Genomic DNA, 19895 nt, shown 5'->3' with positions numbered 1-19895 from the left:
GTTCTGGGTGAAAATCAGGTCTAATAGGCTCGGTGCATCTCCTCCTCTTTCCCTTGTGTCTTCCTTCACATGTTGTGTCAGGAAATTCCTGTCTATAACATCTACTAATTTTGCTCTACTAATTGTGTGTGTGTGTGTGTGTGTGTGTGTGTGTGTGTGTGTGTGTGTGTGTGTGTGTGTGTGTACTCACTTTTTTTTGCCTGCAGGATCGAGCATAAGCTCTTGGACCCCGCCAATCTTGCTGCCGGTTTTTTAAAGCAATGACTTCTATCCTATTTCCCTATCAAATCTACTTTTAGAATTCTGAACAGTTTGCTTCCACAATGTGCTCCTTTGGTTCACTCCATTTCCCACTACTCTCACGCTAAAAGAAAACTTCCTAACATCTCTGTGACTCATCTGAGTTTCCAGCTTCCACCCATGTCCCCTCGTTCTGTTATTATTACGTGTGAACACTTCATCTATTTCGACTTTGTCAATTCCCCTGGGTATTTTGAATGCTGCTATCATGTCTTCCCGCTCCCTCCTTTTTTTCTAACGTCGTCAGGTTCAGTTCTTTCAGTCGCTCTTCATACTCAATCCTTCGCAATTCTAGGACGAGATTCGTCGCAAACTTCTGAACCTTTTTCAGTTTCCTTATGTGTTTCTTCAGGTAGGGACTTTATGATGGGGCTGCATACTTTAAGACTGGTCTCACGTAGGCAGTGTAAAGTGCTCTAAAAGGCTCCTTTCTTAGGTTCCTGAATGATATTCTAACTAGCATAGAGTACGCTGCTGATGTTATCCTATTTATGTGTGCCTCTGTAGTTTGATTTGACTCAAAGGTCTCTTTCTCGACTTGTCACAGGTAGGTAGTTCCCCTTCATTGTGTATTGACCCTTTGGTCTCCTATCACCTGATTCGATTTCCATAACTTTACACTTGCTAGTGTTGAACTCCAGTAACCATTTCTTCGACCATCTCTGCAACTTGTTCAAGTTCTTTTGCAGGATCTTTCAATCATCATCTCTCACAACTCGACTCATTTCGCGTCATCTGTAAACGTCAACATATAAGACTCAACTCCTGTAGACATGTCATTTACGAACAAATCCACAAGGGCCGTGACGAGGATTCGAACCTGCGTCCGAGAGCATCCCAGACGCTGCCTTAATCGCTCAGGGACTGCTCTCTGGGATGCACTCAGACGCAGGTTCGAATCTTCGTCACGGCCCTTGTGCATTTGTTCATTTGATGCATCACGCAATTGTGATTTATGTGTGTAATGTCATTTACGTATATTAGAAATAGAATTGGTCCCAGCAGCGTTGCCTGAGGCACTCCACTCGTTATTGTTCACCAGTCCGACTTCTCGCCCCTTACTGTTACTCTCTGGCTCCTGCCTGTTAGGTAATTCTTTACCCAGGCTTTTCCGCTTACTCCCGCCTGCCTCTCAAGAGTACATAGTAGTCTCCTGACAGCTGGGTGGACAACACTTAGGGTTCGTAATTCTGAGGTTCCGGGTTCGATCCCCGGTGGAGACAAATGGGCAAAATGTTTCTTTCACCCTTATGCTCCTGTTATCTAGCAGTAAATAGATACCTGGGAGTTAGACAGCTGCTACGGGCTGCTTCCTGGGGGGTGTAACAAAAAGGAGGCCTGGTCGAGGACCGGGCCGCGGGAATGCTAAGCCCCGAAATCATCTCAAAATAACGTCCTGTGAGGTACTGAATCAAAGACTTTTGGCAGTCCAGAAATATTCAGTCTGCCCAACCTTCTCTGTCCTGCCTTATTCTTATTACTGTATCATAGAGTTCCAGAAGGTTTGTTAGGCATGATTTCCCTTTCCTGGAACCATGTTGGTGTTTGTTTACATATAAACTTCTCTCTTAAGTGTGTAATTAGTCTTAACCCTGATTATACTTTCAAGTACTTTACAGGGGATGCTTGTCAGTGATACGGGTCTGTAGTTAAGTGCCTCCTCCCTATCTCCTTTCTTGAAGATCGGCACGACATTTGCCTTCTTCCAGCAACTGGGCAATTCTCCCGACATAAGTGACTCATTAAAGATCATTGCCAGAGGCACGCTGAGGGCCTGCGCTGCTTCTTTTAGTATCCACGGTAATACTTTGTCTGGTCCAACTGCTTTAGTTGCATCTAGAGTTGTCAACTGTTTCATTACCACCTCTGCTGTCACCTCTATATCTGATAGTCTTTCATCTAGGGTAACCCCTTCCAACAATGGGAGCTGCTCAGGCTCGGTTGTGAACACTCCATGGAAACTGGCATTCAGTGTCTCGCAGATTTCCTTGTCACTTTCAGTATATGCCCCCCTCTGTCTTCCTTAGTCTTGTCACTTGGTCGTTCACCGACATTTTCCTTCTTATATGACTATATAGTAACTTAGGTTGCTTTTTCGCTTTGATTGCAATATCGTTCTCATAGTCCCTTTCCGATGTTCGTCTTATGTTAATGTAATCGTTCCTAACTCTGTTGTATCTGATCCTGTTGTCCTCTGTCCTTTGTCTTCTGTACTTCCTCCACTCCCGCCTGCTGGCCATTTTTGCTTCCTGACACTGTCTATTAAACCATGGGTTATTATATTCCATCCAACTTGTTCCTTTACTGTTGGTATGAAACTTTTTCCCGTTCCACCTCCTTGCATTTGAACTTGTTCCATCATTTCTTGTCCTGCCTTTAGTACAGAACAGCGGAGCCGTTTTTCCTAAGTTCTTTCTCTCCCACTGCACTTCCTCCCATAGTTCCCTTTTATATAGTCAACTCTCCTCTCCCCCAGACCATATTATCCAGTGGGCCACAATTCTAAGTCTGTAGTCAAAAGATCAGGACACAATGGCCACTGGATCCTAGTGGTAGTTCATGTTCCAAGCTCTCGATATCTTCCTCGTTCTGAGTGCGGGTTTAAGAGGCTCGGTGTGTCCACCTTACTCTGTCTCTTGTGTCTTCTTTGCCTGTGGTGTTTAGTAAGAAGTTCCTGGCTAAGTGTGTTTGAGTAATAAGTGTGAATTGTGGGCGTGATTGACTCACAAGTGGGAATTGAGAAAGGTGTCTCGAGTGATGATGTGTTCTGAGTGCGTCTGTATCTTCTGAGTGCGTCTCTGATCACAGAGTGCGTCTGTGGCCTCTGAATTCGTCTAGTAATGGTTATTGAGTGTATGTATATGCTCTGAGTGCGTCTGATGATGTATTATGAGTGTGTCTGTATGTTCTAAGTGCGTCTGCTCGAACTTTAATCTTGAGGAAATTATCTTGGGGTGGTGACGTGTTACGAGTGCGTCTGAGTGTATGTTCTGAGTGCATCTGGCTCTTAAAGTACGTCACTGAATTTCATCTTTGTAACCGAAAGCTCATAAAAAAATATCTCCCAATCACAGATTTAAAAAAAAGTGACAATAAAAAAAAATAGAAAAAAATGTAAAAAAAGAGAGAAAAATCAGAAGGGAAAAAAATTTCAATTTAGTTTTCAAAATTTCAGAATTAATTTCCCCCCCTTGTAGGAACTTCAAGACGGCATATCTGTCTGTTTTTATCCACGTTTATCTGTCCATTTCTGTGTGGCTTTTACTGGTTTATCTTATCTATTATGTTTCTTATTTACTTCCTTCCCCCCCCTCAATGCCTCACTCTCCCTTTCCCTTCTTTCTTTAACTTTAACTATTCTCACTACCGTAACTCCCTCCCCTACCTTTTCCCTCACTTTATCCCCTCTTCCTTACCTTCCCTCCCTCCTTCCCTCTCCCTCTTACCTCTGTCTGGCGCCGGTCTCCGGGGTGGGGGTGAGGGTGGTGATGGTGGAGGCAGAGGAGCCTCTCATTGTCTCATTGGAGGAGATGTGGTTACGGGTCATGTCTCTCACTCCGAATACTTCCCGCGACCCCACCATCTCCCGCTCGGCGCGCGCTGACGCCAGGCTGTCGGGGACACGTCCACGGTTAGTGCTGGGGGTGACGGGTTAGTGCTGGGGGTGACGGGTTAGTGCTGGGGGTGACGGAGTAGTGCTGGGGGTGACGGGTTAGTGCTGGGGGTGACGGGTTAGTGCTGGGGGTGACGGGTTAGTGCTGGGGGTGACGGGTTAGTGCTGGGGGTGACGGGTTAGTGCTGGGGGTGACGGAGTAGTGCTGGGGGTGACAGGTTAGTGCTGGGGGTGACGGGTTAGTGCTGGGGGTGACGGGTTAGTGCTGGGGGTGACGGGTTAGTGCTGGGGGTGACGGGTTAGTGTTGGGGGTGACGGGTTAGTGCTGGGGGTGACGGGTTAGTGCTGGGGGTGACGGGTTAGTGCTGGGGGTGACGGGTTAGTGCTGGGGGTGACGGGTTAGTGCTGGGGGTGATGGGTTAGTGCTGGGGGTGACGGGTTAGTGCTGGGGGTGACAGGTTAGTGCTGGGGGTGACGGGTTAGTGCTGGGGGTGACGGGTTAGTGCTGGGGGTGACAGGTTAGTGCTGGGGGTGACAGGTTAGTGCTGGGGTGACGGGTTAGTGCTGGGGGTGACGGGTTAGTCTGGGGGTGACGGGTTAGTGCTGGGGGTGACGGGTTAGTGCTGGGGGTGACGGGTTAGTGCTGGGGGTGACGGATTAGTGCTGGGGGTGACGGGTTAGTGCTGGGGGTGACGGGTTAGTGCTGGGGGTGACGGGTTAGTGCTGTCGGGGACACGTCCACGGTTAGTGCTGGGGGTGACGGGTTAGTGCTGGGGTGACGGGTTAGTGCTGGGGGTGACGGAGTAGTGCTGGGGGTGACGGGTTAGTGCTGGGGGTGACGGATTAGTGCTGGGGGTGACGGAGTAGTGCTGGGGGTGATGGGTTAGTGCTGGGGGTGACGGGTTAGTGCTGGGGGTGACAGGTGAGTGCTGGGGGTGACGGGTTAGTGCTGGGGGTGACAGGTTAGTGCTGGGGGTGACGGGTTAGTGCTGGGGGTGACAGGTTAGTGCTGGGGGTGACGGGTTAGTGCTGGGGGTGACGGGTTAGTGCTGGGGGTGTCAGGTTAGTGCTGGGGGTGACGGGTTAGTGCTGGGGGTGACGGGTTAGTGCTGGGGGTGACGGGTTAGTGCTGGGGGTGACGGGTTAGTGCTGGGGGTGATGGGTTAGTGCTGGGGGTGACGGGTTAGTGCTGGGGGTGACAGGTTAGTGCTGGGGGTGACGGGTTAGTGCTGGGGGTGACAGGTTAGTGCTGGGGGTGACGGGTTAGTGCTGGGGTGACGGGTTAGTGCTGGGGGTGACGGGTTAGTGCTGGGGGTGACAGGTTAGTGCTGGGGGTGACGGGTTAGTGCTGGGGGTGACGGGTTAGTGCTGGGGGTGACGGGTTAGTGCTGGGGGTGACGGGTTAGTGCTGGGGGTGACGGGTTAGTGCTGGGGGTGACGGGTTAGTGCTGGGGGTGACGGGTTAGTGCTGGGGGTGACGGGTTAGTGCTGGGGGTGACAGGTTAGTGCTGGGGGTTACGGGTTAGTGCTGGGGTGACGGGTTAGTGCTGTCGGGGACACGTCCACGGTTAGTGCTGGGGGTAACAGGTTAGTGCTGGGGGTGACAGGTTAGTGCTGGGGGTGACGGGTTAGTGCTGGGGGTGACGGGTTAGTGCTGGGGGTGACGGGTTAGTGCTGGGGGTGACGGGTTAGTGCTGGGGGTGACGGGTTAGTGCTGGGGGTGACGGGTTAGTGCTGGGGGTGACAGGTTAGTGCTGGGGGTGACGGGTTAGTGCTGGGGGTGACAGGTTAGTGCTGGGGGTGACAGGTTAGTGCTGGGGGTGACAGGTTAGTGCTGGGGGTGACGGGTTAGTGCTGGGGGTGACGGGTTAGTGCTGGGGGTGACGGGTTAGTGCTGGGGGTGACGGGTTAGTGCTGTCGGGGACACGTCCACGGTTAGTGCTGGGGGTGACAGGTTAGTGCTGGGGGTGACAGGTTAGTGCTGGGGGTGACAGGTTAGTGCTGGGGGTGACGGGTTAGTGCTGGGGGTGACGGAGTAGTGCTGGGGGTGACGGGTTAGTGCTGGGGGTGACGGGTTAGTGCTGTCGGGGACACGTCCACGGTTAGTGCTGGGGGTGACAGGTTAGTGCTGGGGGTGACAGGTTAGTGCTGGGGGTGACAGGTTAGTGCTGGGGGTGACGGAGTAGTGCTGGGGGTGACAGGTTAGTGCTGGGGGTGACGGAGTAGAGCTGGGGGTGACAGGTTAGTGCTGGGGGTGACGGAGTAGTGCTGGGGGTGACGGGTTAGTGCTGGGGGTGACGGAGTAGTGCTGGGGGTGACAGGTTAGTGCTGGGGGTGACGGAGTAGTGCTGGGGGTGACAGGTTAGTGCTGGGGGTGACGTAGTAGTGCTGGGGGTGACAGGTTAGTGCTGGGGGTGACGGAGTAGTGCTGGGGGTGACAGGTTAGTGCTGGGGGTGACGGAGTAGTGCTGGGGGTGACAGGTTAGTGCTGGGGGTGACGGAGTAGAGCTGGGGGTGACAGGTTAGTGCTGGGGGTGACGGAGTAGTGCTGGGGGTGACGGGTTAGTGCTGGGGGTGACGGGTTAGTGCTGGGGGTGACGGGTTAGTGCTGGGGGTGACAGGTTAGTGCTAGGGGTGACGGAGTAGAGCTGGGGGTGACGGAGTAGTGCTGGGGGTGACGGAGTAGTGCTGGGGGTGACGGGTTAGTGCTGGGGGTGACGGGTTAGTGCTGGGGGTGACGGGTTAGTGCTGGGGGTGACGGGTTAGTGCTGGGGGTGACGGAGTAGTGCTGGGGGTGACAGGTTAGTGCTGGGGGTGACGGGTTAGTGCTGGGGGTGACGGGTTAGTGCTGGGGGTGACGGAGTAGTGCTGGGGGTGACGGAGTAGAGCTGGGGGTGACAGGTTAGTGCTGGGGGTGACGGAGTAGTGCTGGGGGTGACGGGTTAGTGCTGGGGGTGACGGGTTAGTGCTGGGGGTGACGGGTTAGTGCTGGGGGTGACGGGTTAGTGCTGGGGGTGACGGGTTAGTGCTGGGGGTGACGGATTAGTACTGGGGTGACGAATTAGTGCTGGGGGTGACGGGTTAGTGCTGGGGGTGACGGGTTAGTGCTGGGGGTGACGGGTTAGTGCTGGGGGTGACGGAGTAGAGCTGGGGGTGACGGAGTAGTGCTGGGGGTGACGGAGTAGAGCTGGGGGTGACGGGTTAGTGCTGGGGGTGACGGATTAGTGCTGGGGGTGACGGGTTAGTGCTGGGGGTGACGGAGTAGTGCTGGGGGTGACGGGTTAGTGCTGGGGGTGACGGAGTAGTGCTGGGGTGACGAATTAGTGCTGGGGTGACGGGTTAGTGCTGGGGGTGACGGGTTAGTGCTGGGGGTGACGGGTTAGTGCTGGGGGTGACGGGTTAGTGCTGGGGGTGACAGGTTAGTGGTGGGGGTGACAGGTTAGTGCTGGGGGTGACGGAGTAGTGCTGGGGGTGACGGGTTAGTACTGGGGGGTGACGGGTTAGTCCTGGGGGTGACGGAGTAGTGCTGGGGGTGACGGGTTAGTACTGGGGGGTGACGGGTTAGTGCTGGGGGTGACGGAGTAGTGCTGGGGGTGACGGAGTAGTGCTGGGGGTGACGGGTTAGTGCTGGGGGTGACGGAGTAGTGCTGGGGGTGACGGGTTAGTACTGGGGGGTGACGGGTTAGTGCTGGGGGTGACGGAGTAGTGCTGGGGGTGACGGAGTAGTGCTGGGGGTGACGGGTTAGTACTGGGGGGTGACGGGTTAGTGCTGGGGGTGACGGAGTAGTGCTGGGGGTGACGGGTTAGTACTGGGGGGTGACGGGTTAGTGCTGGGGGTGACGGAGTAGTGCTGGGGGTGACGGGTTAGTGCTGGGGGTGACGGGTTAGTGCTGGGGGTGACGGAGTAGTGCTGGGGGTGACGGGTTAGTGCTGGGGGTGACGGAGTAGTGCTGGGGTGACGGGTTAGTGCTGGGGGGGACAGGTCGAGGGTTACTGCTGGGGTGACGGATTAGTGATGGAGACGAAAGAAATAACTGTTTGGGATAGAGATATTAGGGGATGGGAAGAGACAAGATGAGGGGCTGAAAAGATTAGATGGAGGACTGGAGAGAGATATACCTGGAGCTTACCTGAAGAGGATTTCAGGAGTTCTACTCCCCGAGCCCGGCCTGAGGCCAGGCTCGAGTTGTGATAACTTGGTCCAACAGGCTGTTACTTGCTGGAGCAGCCCGCAGGCCCACATATCCACTACAGTCACGTTGGTCCGGCATTTCATGCAGAAACTTGTCTAAGTGTCTCTTGAAGACATCCACCTTTGTTACAGCAATATTTCTAATGCTTGCTGGGAGGGTGTTGCACAGCTGTGGACCTCTGATGGTCAGTGTTCTCTGATTGTGCCTATGGCACCTCTACTCCTCACTGGACCTCTGATGTTCAGTGTTCTCTGATTGTGCCTATGGCACCTCTGCTCCTCACTGGTTCTATTCTGCATTTCCTTCCGTATCTCTCGCTCCAGTATGTTGTTATTCTACTGTGCACATTTGGGATCTGGCCCTCCAGTATCTTCCATGTATATATTATGTGATATCTCTCTCGTCTCCTTTCCAGAGAGAACATTTTGAGAACTTTGAGACGGTCCCAATAATTTAGATGTATTATCGTGTCTATGCGGGCCGTATATGTTCTCTGCATTCCCTCTAATTCAGAGATCTCTCCCGCTCTGAAAGGGGAAGTGAGTACCGAGCAGTACTCAAGACGGGACAGCACCAGTGATGTAAATAGTATTAACATTGCTGTGGGTCTCTGGATGTGAACGTTCTCATAATCCATCCTATCATTGTCCTGGCCGCCGCCGCCGCTATATTTGCTCGGTTATGTTCACTAAATGTCAGGTCGTCAGACATCATAGTTCCCAGATCTTTTACATGTTGCTTTCCTTCTGTGATTGTGTCTGTGTCCTGTACCCTGTGTCCTGTACCCTTTGTCCTGTACCTTGTGTCCTGTACCCTATGTCCTGTACCCTGTGTCCTGTACGCTGTGTCCTGTACCCCTGTGTCTTGTACCCTGTGTCCTGTACCCTGTGTCGTGTACCCTGTGTCCTGTACCCTGTGGTTCGTTTAACTTCCTCGTTTCCACCATGCCTCAGTACCTGGAACTTGTCACCGTTAAACATCATGTTATTGTCTGTTGCCCAATCAAAGACTTTCTTAACATCGGCTTGTAGTTTTTCAGTGTTTTCTACGGAGAATAATTTCATGCTGATTTTTGTATCATCAGCAAAGGATGACACGAAACTGTGACTAGTATTTTTGTCCATATCTGAGATAAGAATGAGAAATAGCAGTGGTGCAAGGACTGTGCCCTGGGGTACAGAGCAGTGGTGCAAGGACTGTGCCCTGGGGTACAGAGCAGTGGTGCCAGGACTGTGCCTTGGGGTACAGAGCAGTGGTGCACGGACTGTGTCCTGGGGTACAGAGCAGTGGTGCAAGGACTGTGTCCTGGGGTACAGAGCAGTGGTGCACGGACTGTGCCTTGGGGTACAGAGCAGTGGTGCCAGGACTGTGCCCTGGGGTACAGAGCAGTGGTGCAAGGACTGTGTCCTGGGGTACAGAGCAGTGGTGCAAGGACTGTGCCTTGGGGTACAGAGCAGTGGTGCAAGGACTGTGCCTTGGGGTACAGAGCAGTGGTGCAAGGACTGTGCCTTGGGGTACAGAGCAGTGGTGCAGGGACTGTGCCCTGGGGTACAGAGCAGTGGTGCAAGGACTGTGCCTTGGGGTACAGAGCAGTGGTGCACGGACTGTGTCCTGGGGTACAGAGCAGTGGTGCAAGGACTGTGTCCTGGGGTACAGAGCAGTGGTGCCAGGACTGTGTCCTGGGGTACAGAGCAGTGGTGCAAGGACTGTGCCTTGGGGTACAGAGCAGTGGTGCAAGGACTGTGCCTTGGGGTACAGAGCAGTGGTGCAAGGACTGTGCCCTGGGGTACAGAGCAGTGGTGCACGGACTGTGCCCTGGGGTACAGAGCAGTGGTGCAAGGACTGTGCCTTGGGGTACAGAGCAGTGGTGCAAGGACTGTGCCTTGGGGTACAGAGCAGTGGTGTCAGGACTGTGCCCTGGGGTACAGAGCAGTGGTGTCAGGACTGTGTCCTGGGGTACAGAGCAGTGGTGCACGGACTGTGCCCTGGGGTACAGAGCAGTGGTGCAAGGACTGTGCCTTGGGGTACAGAGCAGTGGTGCAAGGACTGTGCCCTGGGGTACAGAGCAGTGGTGCAAGGACTGTGCCCTGGGGTACAGAGCAGTGGTGCTAGGACTGTGCCTTGGGGTACAGAGCAGTGGTGCAAGGACTGTGCCTTGGGGTACAGAGCAGTGGTGCCGTGCCCTGGGGTACAGAGCTTTTAGCTACACTTGGGCTTAATCTTACTTGATTGACCATCAATCTCTCCATTCTGTTTGACAGAAAGTTGAAAATCCAACGTCCCACTTTACCCGTTATTCCCACTGGCCTCATTTAATAGGCTATCACTCCATGGTCATTGAATGCCTTTGCAAAATCTGTGTATACAACATTTTCCTTTTCTTCTAAAGCTTCTGTGATTTTGTCATAGTGGTTGAGTAACCGTGACAGACAGGATCTTCCCGCTCTAAATCCATGTTGTCCTGGGTTGTGTAGTTCATTGTTTTCCGGAGATTTGATTCCTAATCACTCTTTCAAAAGCTTTAGAAGTGTTAGAAGAGACAGTAGATGATTGGTAGCTGGAGGAGTGTTAGAAGAGACAGTAGATGATTGGTAGCTGGAGGAGTGTTAGAAGAGACAGTAGATGATTGGTAGCTGGAGGAGTGTTAGAAGAGACAGTAGATGATTGGTAGCTGGAGGAGTGTTAGAAGAGACAGTAGATGACTGGTAGATGGATGAGTGTTAGAAGAGACAGTAGATGATTGGTAGATAGTTGACAGTACGTAGACAGCTGGATGACCTCATAGGAGAGATAATAGACCAAGGAGAAGCATGGATAGACAGAAGGAAGCATGCATAGAGGGAATTAAGAATAGACAGGGGGAAAATAGACAGGGGGGAGGGGAAGACTACACAATAGCATTAACTCATCAATGATAAAAGTCAAATATCATACATAAACATACAGAAATACACTTTGCATGAAAATCAATGAACATAGTTGGTTAGACCCGAGTTATGTTCAACATCACCTAACCAAAACAGTTACACTAAGGCACAACCAATTAAATGAAGCGGTAAGAACCCAACCCCCTTTTACGAAACCTTTACATCTTTTCTCGATCATGGCGGCTGGGTTTACATTTAGTAAACAGTTGTAAACAGCCTCGTAGTGCTTCGGAGCTCATAAACTGTTTACTAAATGTAAACATAGCCACCATGATTGAGGAAAGATCTACAGGTTTCGTAAATGGTTGAGTATATGCCCCATGAAATCTACTCCTGGAAAAATATTAACATTAAATTATTACCTGAAAATAAACACTATTAAACACTGCTGTATTTAACATTATGAAAAGTTATTCACATGACTTTATTGACAAATATATATATATATATATATATATATATATATATATATATATATATATATATATATATATATATATTTATATATATATATATATGTGCAATTGACGATCACAAAACACTGATCATTTTATGCGGAAAATCCACAGAGAAATATGAAATGAGGTGAACGTTTCGGCTTGTTAAAGCCTTTGTCAACACCAGACTGACTCAAAGACTGAGTCAGTCTGGTGTTGACAAAGGCTTTAACAAGCCGAAACGTTCACCTCATTTCATATTTCTCTGTGGATTTTCCGCATATATATATATATATATATATATATATATATATATATATATATATATATATATATATATATATATATATATATATATATATATATATCATAAAACTTGTTCATTCCAGCCAAAACCCTGATTTTTTTTTATAATTCCCGGAGAAATATATTTTCTAAATTGTGGCTTTCTCTTCTGTAACAAATGTGCTGTAATTTTGAGTAAACTATTTCAATTATCAATGTGCAAAAATTAATAGAGTTTATATTTTATTTTACTTTATTTAGTTGAGTTACCACCTGGGAGGCTGTGCGGGCATGAAGGCTGCCCGAGTTGGACGGAAAGAGTAGCTTTTGATTAAAAAAATCATCATCCTATCTTGAGGATATCTTGAGATGATTTCGGGGCTTTTTAGTGTCCCCGCGGCCCGGTCCTCGACCAGGCCTCCGCCCCCAGGAAGCAGCCCGTGACAGCTGACTAACACCCAGGTACCTATTTTACTGCTAGGTAACAGGGGCATAGGGTGAAAGAAACTCTGCCCATTGTTTCTCGCCGGCGCCTGGGATCGAACCCAGGACCACAGGATTACAAGTACAGCGTGCTCACCGCTCGGCCGACCGGCTCCCCTGGGGGATGATTTTCGTCCTAAAATTTCGATTATCTTCCGTAGGTGATTGAATACCTTCCCTAGTTGGTTGATATAATTACCTAAGTGGTTGATTCTTTCCCCTAAGTGGGTGACATTCTTCCCAAAGTGGGCGACATTCTTCCCAAAGTGGGCGACATTCTTCCCAAAGTGGGCGACATTCTTCCCAAAGTGGGTGACATTCTTCCCAAAGTGGGTGACATTCTTCCCAAAGTGGGCGACATTCTTCCCAAAGTGGGTGACATTCTTCCCAAAGTGGGTGACATTCTTCCCAAAGTGGGTGACATTCTTCCCAAAGTGGACGACATTCTTCCCAAAGTGGGCGACATTCTTCCCAAAGTGGGTGACATTCTTCCCAAAGTGGGCGACATTCTTCCCAAAGTGGGTGACATTCTTCCCAAAATGGTTGATTTCCCTCCCTAAAAATCAAATAAAACATGTCACAGTAGTCTACATCTTAGGCTCACAACCGAGGGGACTCACTGCTTAGGAGAGAAACAATTAGCCACGTTTCCTTTCCACCTCATGCCACTGTTCACCTATCAGTAAAGCAGGTACACCCACAGGAGTTAGTAGGAGCTCGCTTAAGTGGAGTTATCCTGTGAACAAATCCACAAGGGCCGTGACGAGGATTCGAACCTGCGTCCAGGAGCAGGTTATCCTGTCCTTCGATATCGAGAATGGTTAAAGTCTTCACTACAAAATATGGCTAGAGTATGACAGTTTTATCACGGGGATCGTTGCACGGGCTAGAGGACCGAGGGAAGAAAACGGAGGCTCTATTTTTCGCAGAGCTTTCATGAATATTTAAGTAGGGAACTTATGCCCATCTTGTTGAAAAACACATTAGTGTTTTTTTTATAGCCAAGGTTCTGGAAGGTGTGGAAAAATGTTTAATGAGAGAGAGAGAGAGAGAGAGAGAGAGAGAGAGAGAGAGAGAGAGAGAGAGAGAGAGAGAGAGAGAGAGAGAGAGAGAGAGAGAGAGAGAGAGAGAGAGAGAGAGATAATGTTTAAAAAGTTATACATTGTTAGATTTCCTTCATATATATATATATATATATATATATATATATATATATATATATATATATATATAATATGAAATCTCCTTATTACAAAAACCTATAACATATAAGTAATAGTCCTCAAGTTAAGAGTATATCAATTAAAACTTTTACAGAATTATATTATTTCAAGAAGAGAAAAAATCTATAATTATTGAGAGGACTTCATCATATCTGAAAATATAATGATATCCTCTCAAGGACTAGCAACATTAGGTTAACCAAGATAGCCAGTGTTTTAAGCTAACCAGGATAGCAAATATTTTAATCTTCTTGACAGAAAGGCGTGACAATTCTATATTAATTCCAACACCCTAAATTTAGAATCAAGTTTTCATAAAGAGGATCAAGCAGTCTATAGAAGATAATGTCTGAAACAAGAATAAAGTTAAATTTTTAAAGAGCAAGTAATTTTTAAGGGATTAAGCAATGTTTAAAGATGAATGAATACTCTTAAAAATGACTTTCAATTCTCTGAAATACTAAAAATATAAAAATATATAATAAAATAAAAGTATAATAAAATAAATATATAAAAATACTCTGAGTACTTTGATGACACTGTTTTAAAAGGATCTAATTCCCTTCACGAAGGCTTGACCTTCGCTTCACATGGAATGTATAACTTCACGAATTATCCTAATACTTTAAAAGTATTCGACTATACAGATATGATAGTAAATAATTCTATAAAGGTGGTCGAATAGATAATGAATGAGGCACGTGAAAGAATAAATAATCTACATCAAATAATGTTTTCAAAGCCATTACATTTTTCAAAAAGAAATTCAAATGTTTTTTTCAAGCAACATTTTTTTATGTAAAGAGGATCAAATACTCATTAAAATAATTGATCTACAAAATTAAATAAAAAGGTTTTCAACGAGGATTAAGAAATTGTACAAATAATGGAATACTTTATTAAAGATATCCATTATTTTACAATTAGCTCTTCACAGAGGGTCTATAGTACTCTTTACAAGTGAGCAATTAGGGGTTACAGGAGGAAATTACAGACAGCAATTGAAGCAGTGTTAGGACGCGTTTGTCAACAGAAAATACCCAAGATGAGGGGATTTGATCTAATTTATTTTTAACAAAGCTGAGAGTCATTGGCGCGTAGGGAATTAGCTATTTTGCCCCTTGCAGGTTGCAACTCATTGCTCTAGGTTGCCACTATTTTATCTGGGCCAGTCAGAGATATCACTTCAACCTCGTAAGATATCACTTCAGAGATATCTTCATGAAAAACTTTGGAGGAATTTCTTCGAAACTTTGATATAATTATTAAAATATTTCAGCAAAGTTTACAACTTGGTTAAAATAATCAAATACAATCAGTATATAAATTACATTTAAGTGAATTATATACTATATGTATTTTATTATATGATATATATATATATATATATATATATATATATATATATATATATATATATTTTTTTTACCTGGTTAGAAACCTTTATATATATATATATATATATATATATATATATATATATATATATATATATATATATATATATATATATATATATATATATATATATATATATATACTTCCTTGGATATACAGAATATTATATTAGTTATATTCTAAAACCTGACAGTAATGCCTGAAATTTATATTATTAGTTACATATTAATTTTGTAATTTTTTTTGTAAATTCAGAGTAAAAAAAAAATAAGTGAATGAAAAATATACCAATTATCTCAAAATTTAACTGTTGGAATAAATCATTTTTGGATGAGATGGCGTGCTCAAAAATTCTTCTAATGAATAATTTTTGGTGTATAATAACATTTGGAAATCATAGCGATTTACACCTATTTACCTCATTTATTTACAGTGAAAATCGTCCTGTGATGAACGTTCATCACAGGACGTAAATATGACGTATTACGTCAACTGTCGTTTAAGGGTTAAATGTAAAACAGTGTTTGTAAAAAAAAAAAATGGTTCTTTTATGGACTGAACACCAAAACAGCCGAGCTTTTAAATAGTACCGAAAGCTCTTTAACACGAAAGGAAAAGGTGAAATCGAGAATTTTTTTGAGTGGTTGGAATGTTAAGAAAGAGTAGAGAGAGAGAAGGAAAGGAGAATGAAGGTAGGCATGGAGAGATGGGGAAGTGGCAGAAAGGGAAGGAAAGTGGGAGAGCAGAAGGAGAAAGGAGGGGAGAGGGGGTGATGATGATGATAGAGAATAGTGAAGATCATCCTCCGCCACTTAGAAATCGAGCATATAGGATCGAGCACTTATAAAAAGGGATCGAATATTCTTTTTAAATAAGCCTCACGAGAGCAAATGATGCTGAAGCAGTCGTTAAGAGGTTGCAAGAGGAGATGAGAGAGAGAGAGAGAGAGAGAGAGAGAGAGAGAGAGAGAGAGAGAGAGAGAGAGAGAGAGAGAGAGAGAGAGAGAGAGAGAGAGAGAGAGAGAGAGAGAGGGAGAGAGAGAGGGAGAGAGAGAGAGAGAGAGAGAGAGAGAGAGAGAGAGAGAGAGAGAGAGAGAGAGAGAGAGAGAGAGAGAGAGAGAGAGAGAGAGAGAGAGAGGGGAGAGAGAGAGAGAGAGAGAGAGAGAGAGAGAGAGAGAGAGAGAGAGAGAGAGAGAGAGAGAGAGAGAGAGAGAGAGAGAGAGAGAGAGAGAGAGAGACAGACAGACAGACAGACAGACAGAGAGCGAGAGAAAGAAAACGGAGCAAGACGGCCATTCAAGGGGAGACTTACCTGGCGTAGATGTTTAAGAACTGCGGCGTAGCCTCTTCTTCGCCCTCCCGAACTGAGGGCTTCCAGCAGCTGGTAAGAATATTGCTATACACCCAGGGAAGGGAAGGTAGAGGAGGGAGAGAGCCTTCAGTGAGAGATGTGACACACACACATACATACACACATACATACATATATACATACATACACACATACATACACACACACACACACAACAATAATCAAAACAGAATTCACATAACTTACAAAATCATATGTAAATAAATATTGAAATTGGAATGTGGCCGGGCTGGGGAGAGAGGGGGGGTGGAGGGGAGGGGGTAGGGGGAGAGGAGGGAGAGTGAGGGGGGGTGAGTGAGAGAGAGGAGTGAGAGGTAACAGGGGAGAGAGAGAGAGAGAGAGAGAGAGAGAGAGAGAGAGAGAGAGAGAGAGAGAGAGAGAGACAGAGAGAGAGAGAGAGAGAGAGAGAGAGAGAGAGAGAGAGAGAGAGAGAGAGAGAGAGAGAGAGAGAGAGAGAGAGAGACAGAGGGGGGGAGAGGGGGAAGGGTAGTAAAGGAACAAGGCAGAACAGGCAATTCAATAAATAATGGCAACTAATTCGGCCAATAGATGCTAGTCTTAAAGAAAGGAGAGAGAGAGAGAGAGTTTGGGGCTTTTGTACTTAAACTCATCATATTTATTTCAACATTAACCAATAAAAGTTTTATTATTGATCTACATTACAAAACTACAATTAAAATTTGTCACTATCAATTTTTTTTATTCAAAATTAACCTTATCAATTGTAGTGATACATTAATTTTACTGAACAAAAATTCATAATTTTATTTAATAAGTAAAGTTTTAATAATTTTTTTGTTAAATAAAAGTTTAACATATATATATATATATATATATATATATATATATATATATATATATATATATATATATATATATATATATATATATATATATACATACACATCTCTCCCTCTCCCAAAACTATTTACACTTCAAGACTAATAAGGATAATCTGTGAGTCTATCCTAGGTAGAAAAGGATGATATATAAGGGGCAATAATATACAAAATGCAAGATTCTCTCTCAAAAGGGAACTATAGTTTCAAAAAGAAAAAAAACAAATATATTTATATATTTATATATTTATGTATTATGTGGATAAGAATTATCAAGACCCCAAAACCCCCCAGTCAGACCATCTGAATAAATCATAGTAATCTGGAAAACATTGTCAGATTATATAAAAAAAAAAATATAACAAAATTTGTTATTACAATACAGGATCATGCCACGAGAGAGAGAGAGAGAGAGAGAGAGAGAGAGAGAGAGAGAGAGAGAGAGACAGAGAGAGAGAGAGAGAGAGAGAGAGAGAGAGAGAGAGACAGAGAGACAGAGACAGAGAGACAGAGACAGAGAGAGAGAAGCAGACAGACAGAGAGAAAGAGAGACAAGAGAGAGAGAAAGAGAGCCACAAGAGCTGACATGAGAGAGACACACATACAGCATTACATCAGATGCAAGAGCAGTAACCTCTGCAGTGCACTAGCGAGCACCCAGCCTCCCTACATCTTGCCAGCATCCTGCTCTCCCCGCCTCACAGACTCACATCTCCCCCACACACAGATGAAGGTACACAAAAGCCCTTAGAAGCCCTAAGAGTTTCTAAGGGATTCTAAGAGATTCTAAGAGATTCTAAGAGATTCTAAGAGTTTCTAAGAGATTCTAAGAGTTTCTAAGAGATTCTGAGGGTTTCTAAGAGATTCAAAGAGTTTCTAAGAGAATCTAAGAGTTTATAAGAGACCCTAAGAGTTTTAAACAGATTCTAAGTGTTTCTAAGAGATTCTAAGAGAATCTAAGAGTTTCTAAGATAATCTAAGAGTTTATAAGGAATTCTAAGAGTTTCTAAGAGATTCTAAGAGTTTCTAAGAGATTCTAAGAGATTCTAGGAGTTTCTAAGATATTCTAAGAGTTTTTAAGAGATTCTAAGAGTTTCTAAGAGATTCCTTATCTAGAGATGTAAGACACTGTAGGCACCTAATCTGTGTGTGTCACTGTAGGCACCTAAGCTGTGTGTCACTGTAGGCACCTAAGCTGTATGTCACTGTAGGCACCTAAGCTGTGTGTCACTGTAGGCACCTAAGGTGTGTGTCACTGTAGGCACCTAAGCTGTGTGTCACTGTAGGCACCTAAGGTGTGTGTCACTGTAGGCACCTAAGCTGTGTGTGTCACTGTAGGCACCTAAGCTGTGTGTGTCACTGTAGGCACCTAAGCTGTGTGTGTCACTGTAGGCACCTAAGCTGTGTGTGTCACTGTAGGCACCTAAGCTGTGTGTGTCACTGTAGGCACCTAAGCTGTGTGTGTCACTGTAGGCACCTAAGCTGTGTGTGTCACTGTAGGCACCTAAGGTGTGTGTGTCACTGTAGGCACCTAAGCTGTGTGTCACTGTAGGCACCTAAGCTGTGTGTCACTGTAGGCACCTAAGCTGTGTGTGTCACTGTAGGCACCTAAGCTGTGTGTCACTGTAGGCACCTAAGCTGTGTGTGTCACTGTAGGCACCTAAGCTGTGTGTGTCACTGTAGGCACCTAAGCTGTGTGTGTCACTGTAGGCACCTAAGCTGTGTGTGTCACTGTAGGCACCTAAGCTGTGTGTGTCACTGTAGGCACCTAAGCTGTGTGTGTCACTGTAGGCACCTAAGCTGTATGTCACTGTAGGCACCTAAGCTGTGTGTCACTGTAGGCACCTAAGGTGTGTGTCACTGTAGGCACCTAAGCTGTGTGTCACTGTAGGCACCTAAGCTGTGTGTCACTGTAGGCACCTAAGCTGTGTGTCACTGTAGGCACCTAAGCTGTGAGACACTGTAGGCACCTAAGCTGTGTGTCACTGTAGGCACCTAAGCTGTGTGTCACTGTAGGCACCTAAGCTGTGTGTGTCACTGTAGGCACCTAAGCTGTGTGTCACTGTAGGCACCTAAGCTGTGTGTGTCACTGTAGGCACCTAAGGTGTGAGACACTGTAGGCACCTAAGCTGTGAGACACTGTAGGCACCTAAGCTGTGTGTGTCACTGTAGGCACCTAAGGTGTGAGACACTGTAGGCACCTAAGGTGTGTGTCACTGTAGGCACCTAAGCTGTGTGTGTCACTGTAGGCACCTAAGGTGTGAGACACTGTAGGCACCTAAGCTGTGTGTGTCACTGTAGGCACCTAAGGTGTGAGACACTGTAGGCACCTAAGCTGTGTGTGTCACTGTAGGCACCGAAGCTGTGTGTGTCACTGTAGGCACCTAAGGTGTGTGTCACTGTAGGGCACCTAAGCTGCGTGTCACTGTAGGCACCTAAGCTGTGTGTCACTGTAGGCACCTAAGCTGTGAGACACTGTAGGCACCTAAGCTGTGTGTGTCACTGTAGGCACCTAAGGTGTGTGTCACTGTAGGCACCTAAGCTGTGAGACACTGTAGGCACCTAAGCTGTGTGTGTCACTGTAGGCACCTAAGCTGTGTGTCACTGTAGGCACCTAAGCTGTGTGTGTCACTGTAGGCATCTAAGCTGTGTGTGTCACTGTAGGCACCTAAGGTGTGAGACACTGTAGGCACCTAAGCTGTGAGACACTGTAGGCACCTAAGCTGTGTGTGTCACTGTAGGCACCTAAGGTGTGAGACACTGTAGGCACCTAAGGTGTGTGTCACTGTAGGCACCTAAGCTGTGTGTGTCACTGTAGGCACCTAA

General features: G+C 46.5%; 1 protein-coding gene across 1 annotated transcript in view; it reads right to left on the bottom strand.

The window, feature by feature from the left end:
- Positions 1 to 575: 575 nt before the first annotated feature.
- LOC123749618 (glutamate receptor ionotropic, NMDA 2A) overlaps positions 576 to 19895 on the bottom strand; it is an 85517-nt gene continuing 66197 nt past the window's right edge. Inside the window, exons 8-10 of the mRNA XM_069326702.1 lie at positions 16171 to 16254; positions 3747 to 3911; positions 576 to 687 (exon numbers count right to left, since the gene is read on the bottom strand). Of these exons, the coding sequence (XP_069182803.1) occupies positions 576 to 687; positions 3747 to 3911; positions 16171 to 16254 (361 nt within the window). The remainder of the gene's footprint in view (positions 688 to 3746; positions 3912 to 16170; positions 16255 to 19895) is intronic.

This window comes from Procambarus clarkii, chromosome 18, assembly GCF_040958095.1.
Source record: "Procambarus clarkii isolate CNS0578487 chromosome 18, FALCON_Pclarkii_2.0, whole genome shotgun sequence".
NCBI lineage: Eukaryota > Metazoa > Arthropoda > Malacostraca > Decapoda > Cambaridae > Procambarus > Procambarus clarkii.
The sequence above is the reverse complement of the archived record's forward strand: the minus strand, read 5'-3'. Positions and strand labels throughout refer to the sequence as shown.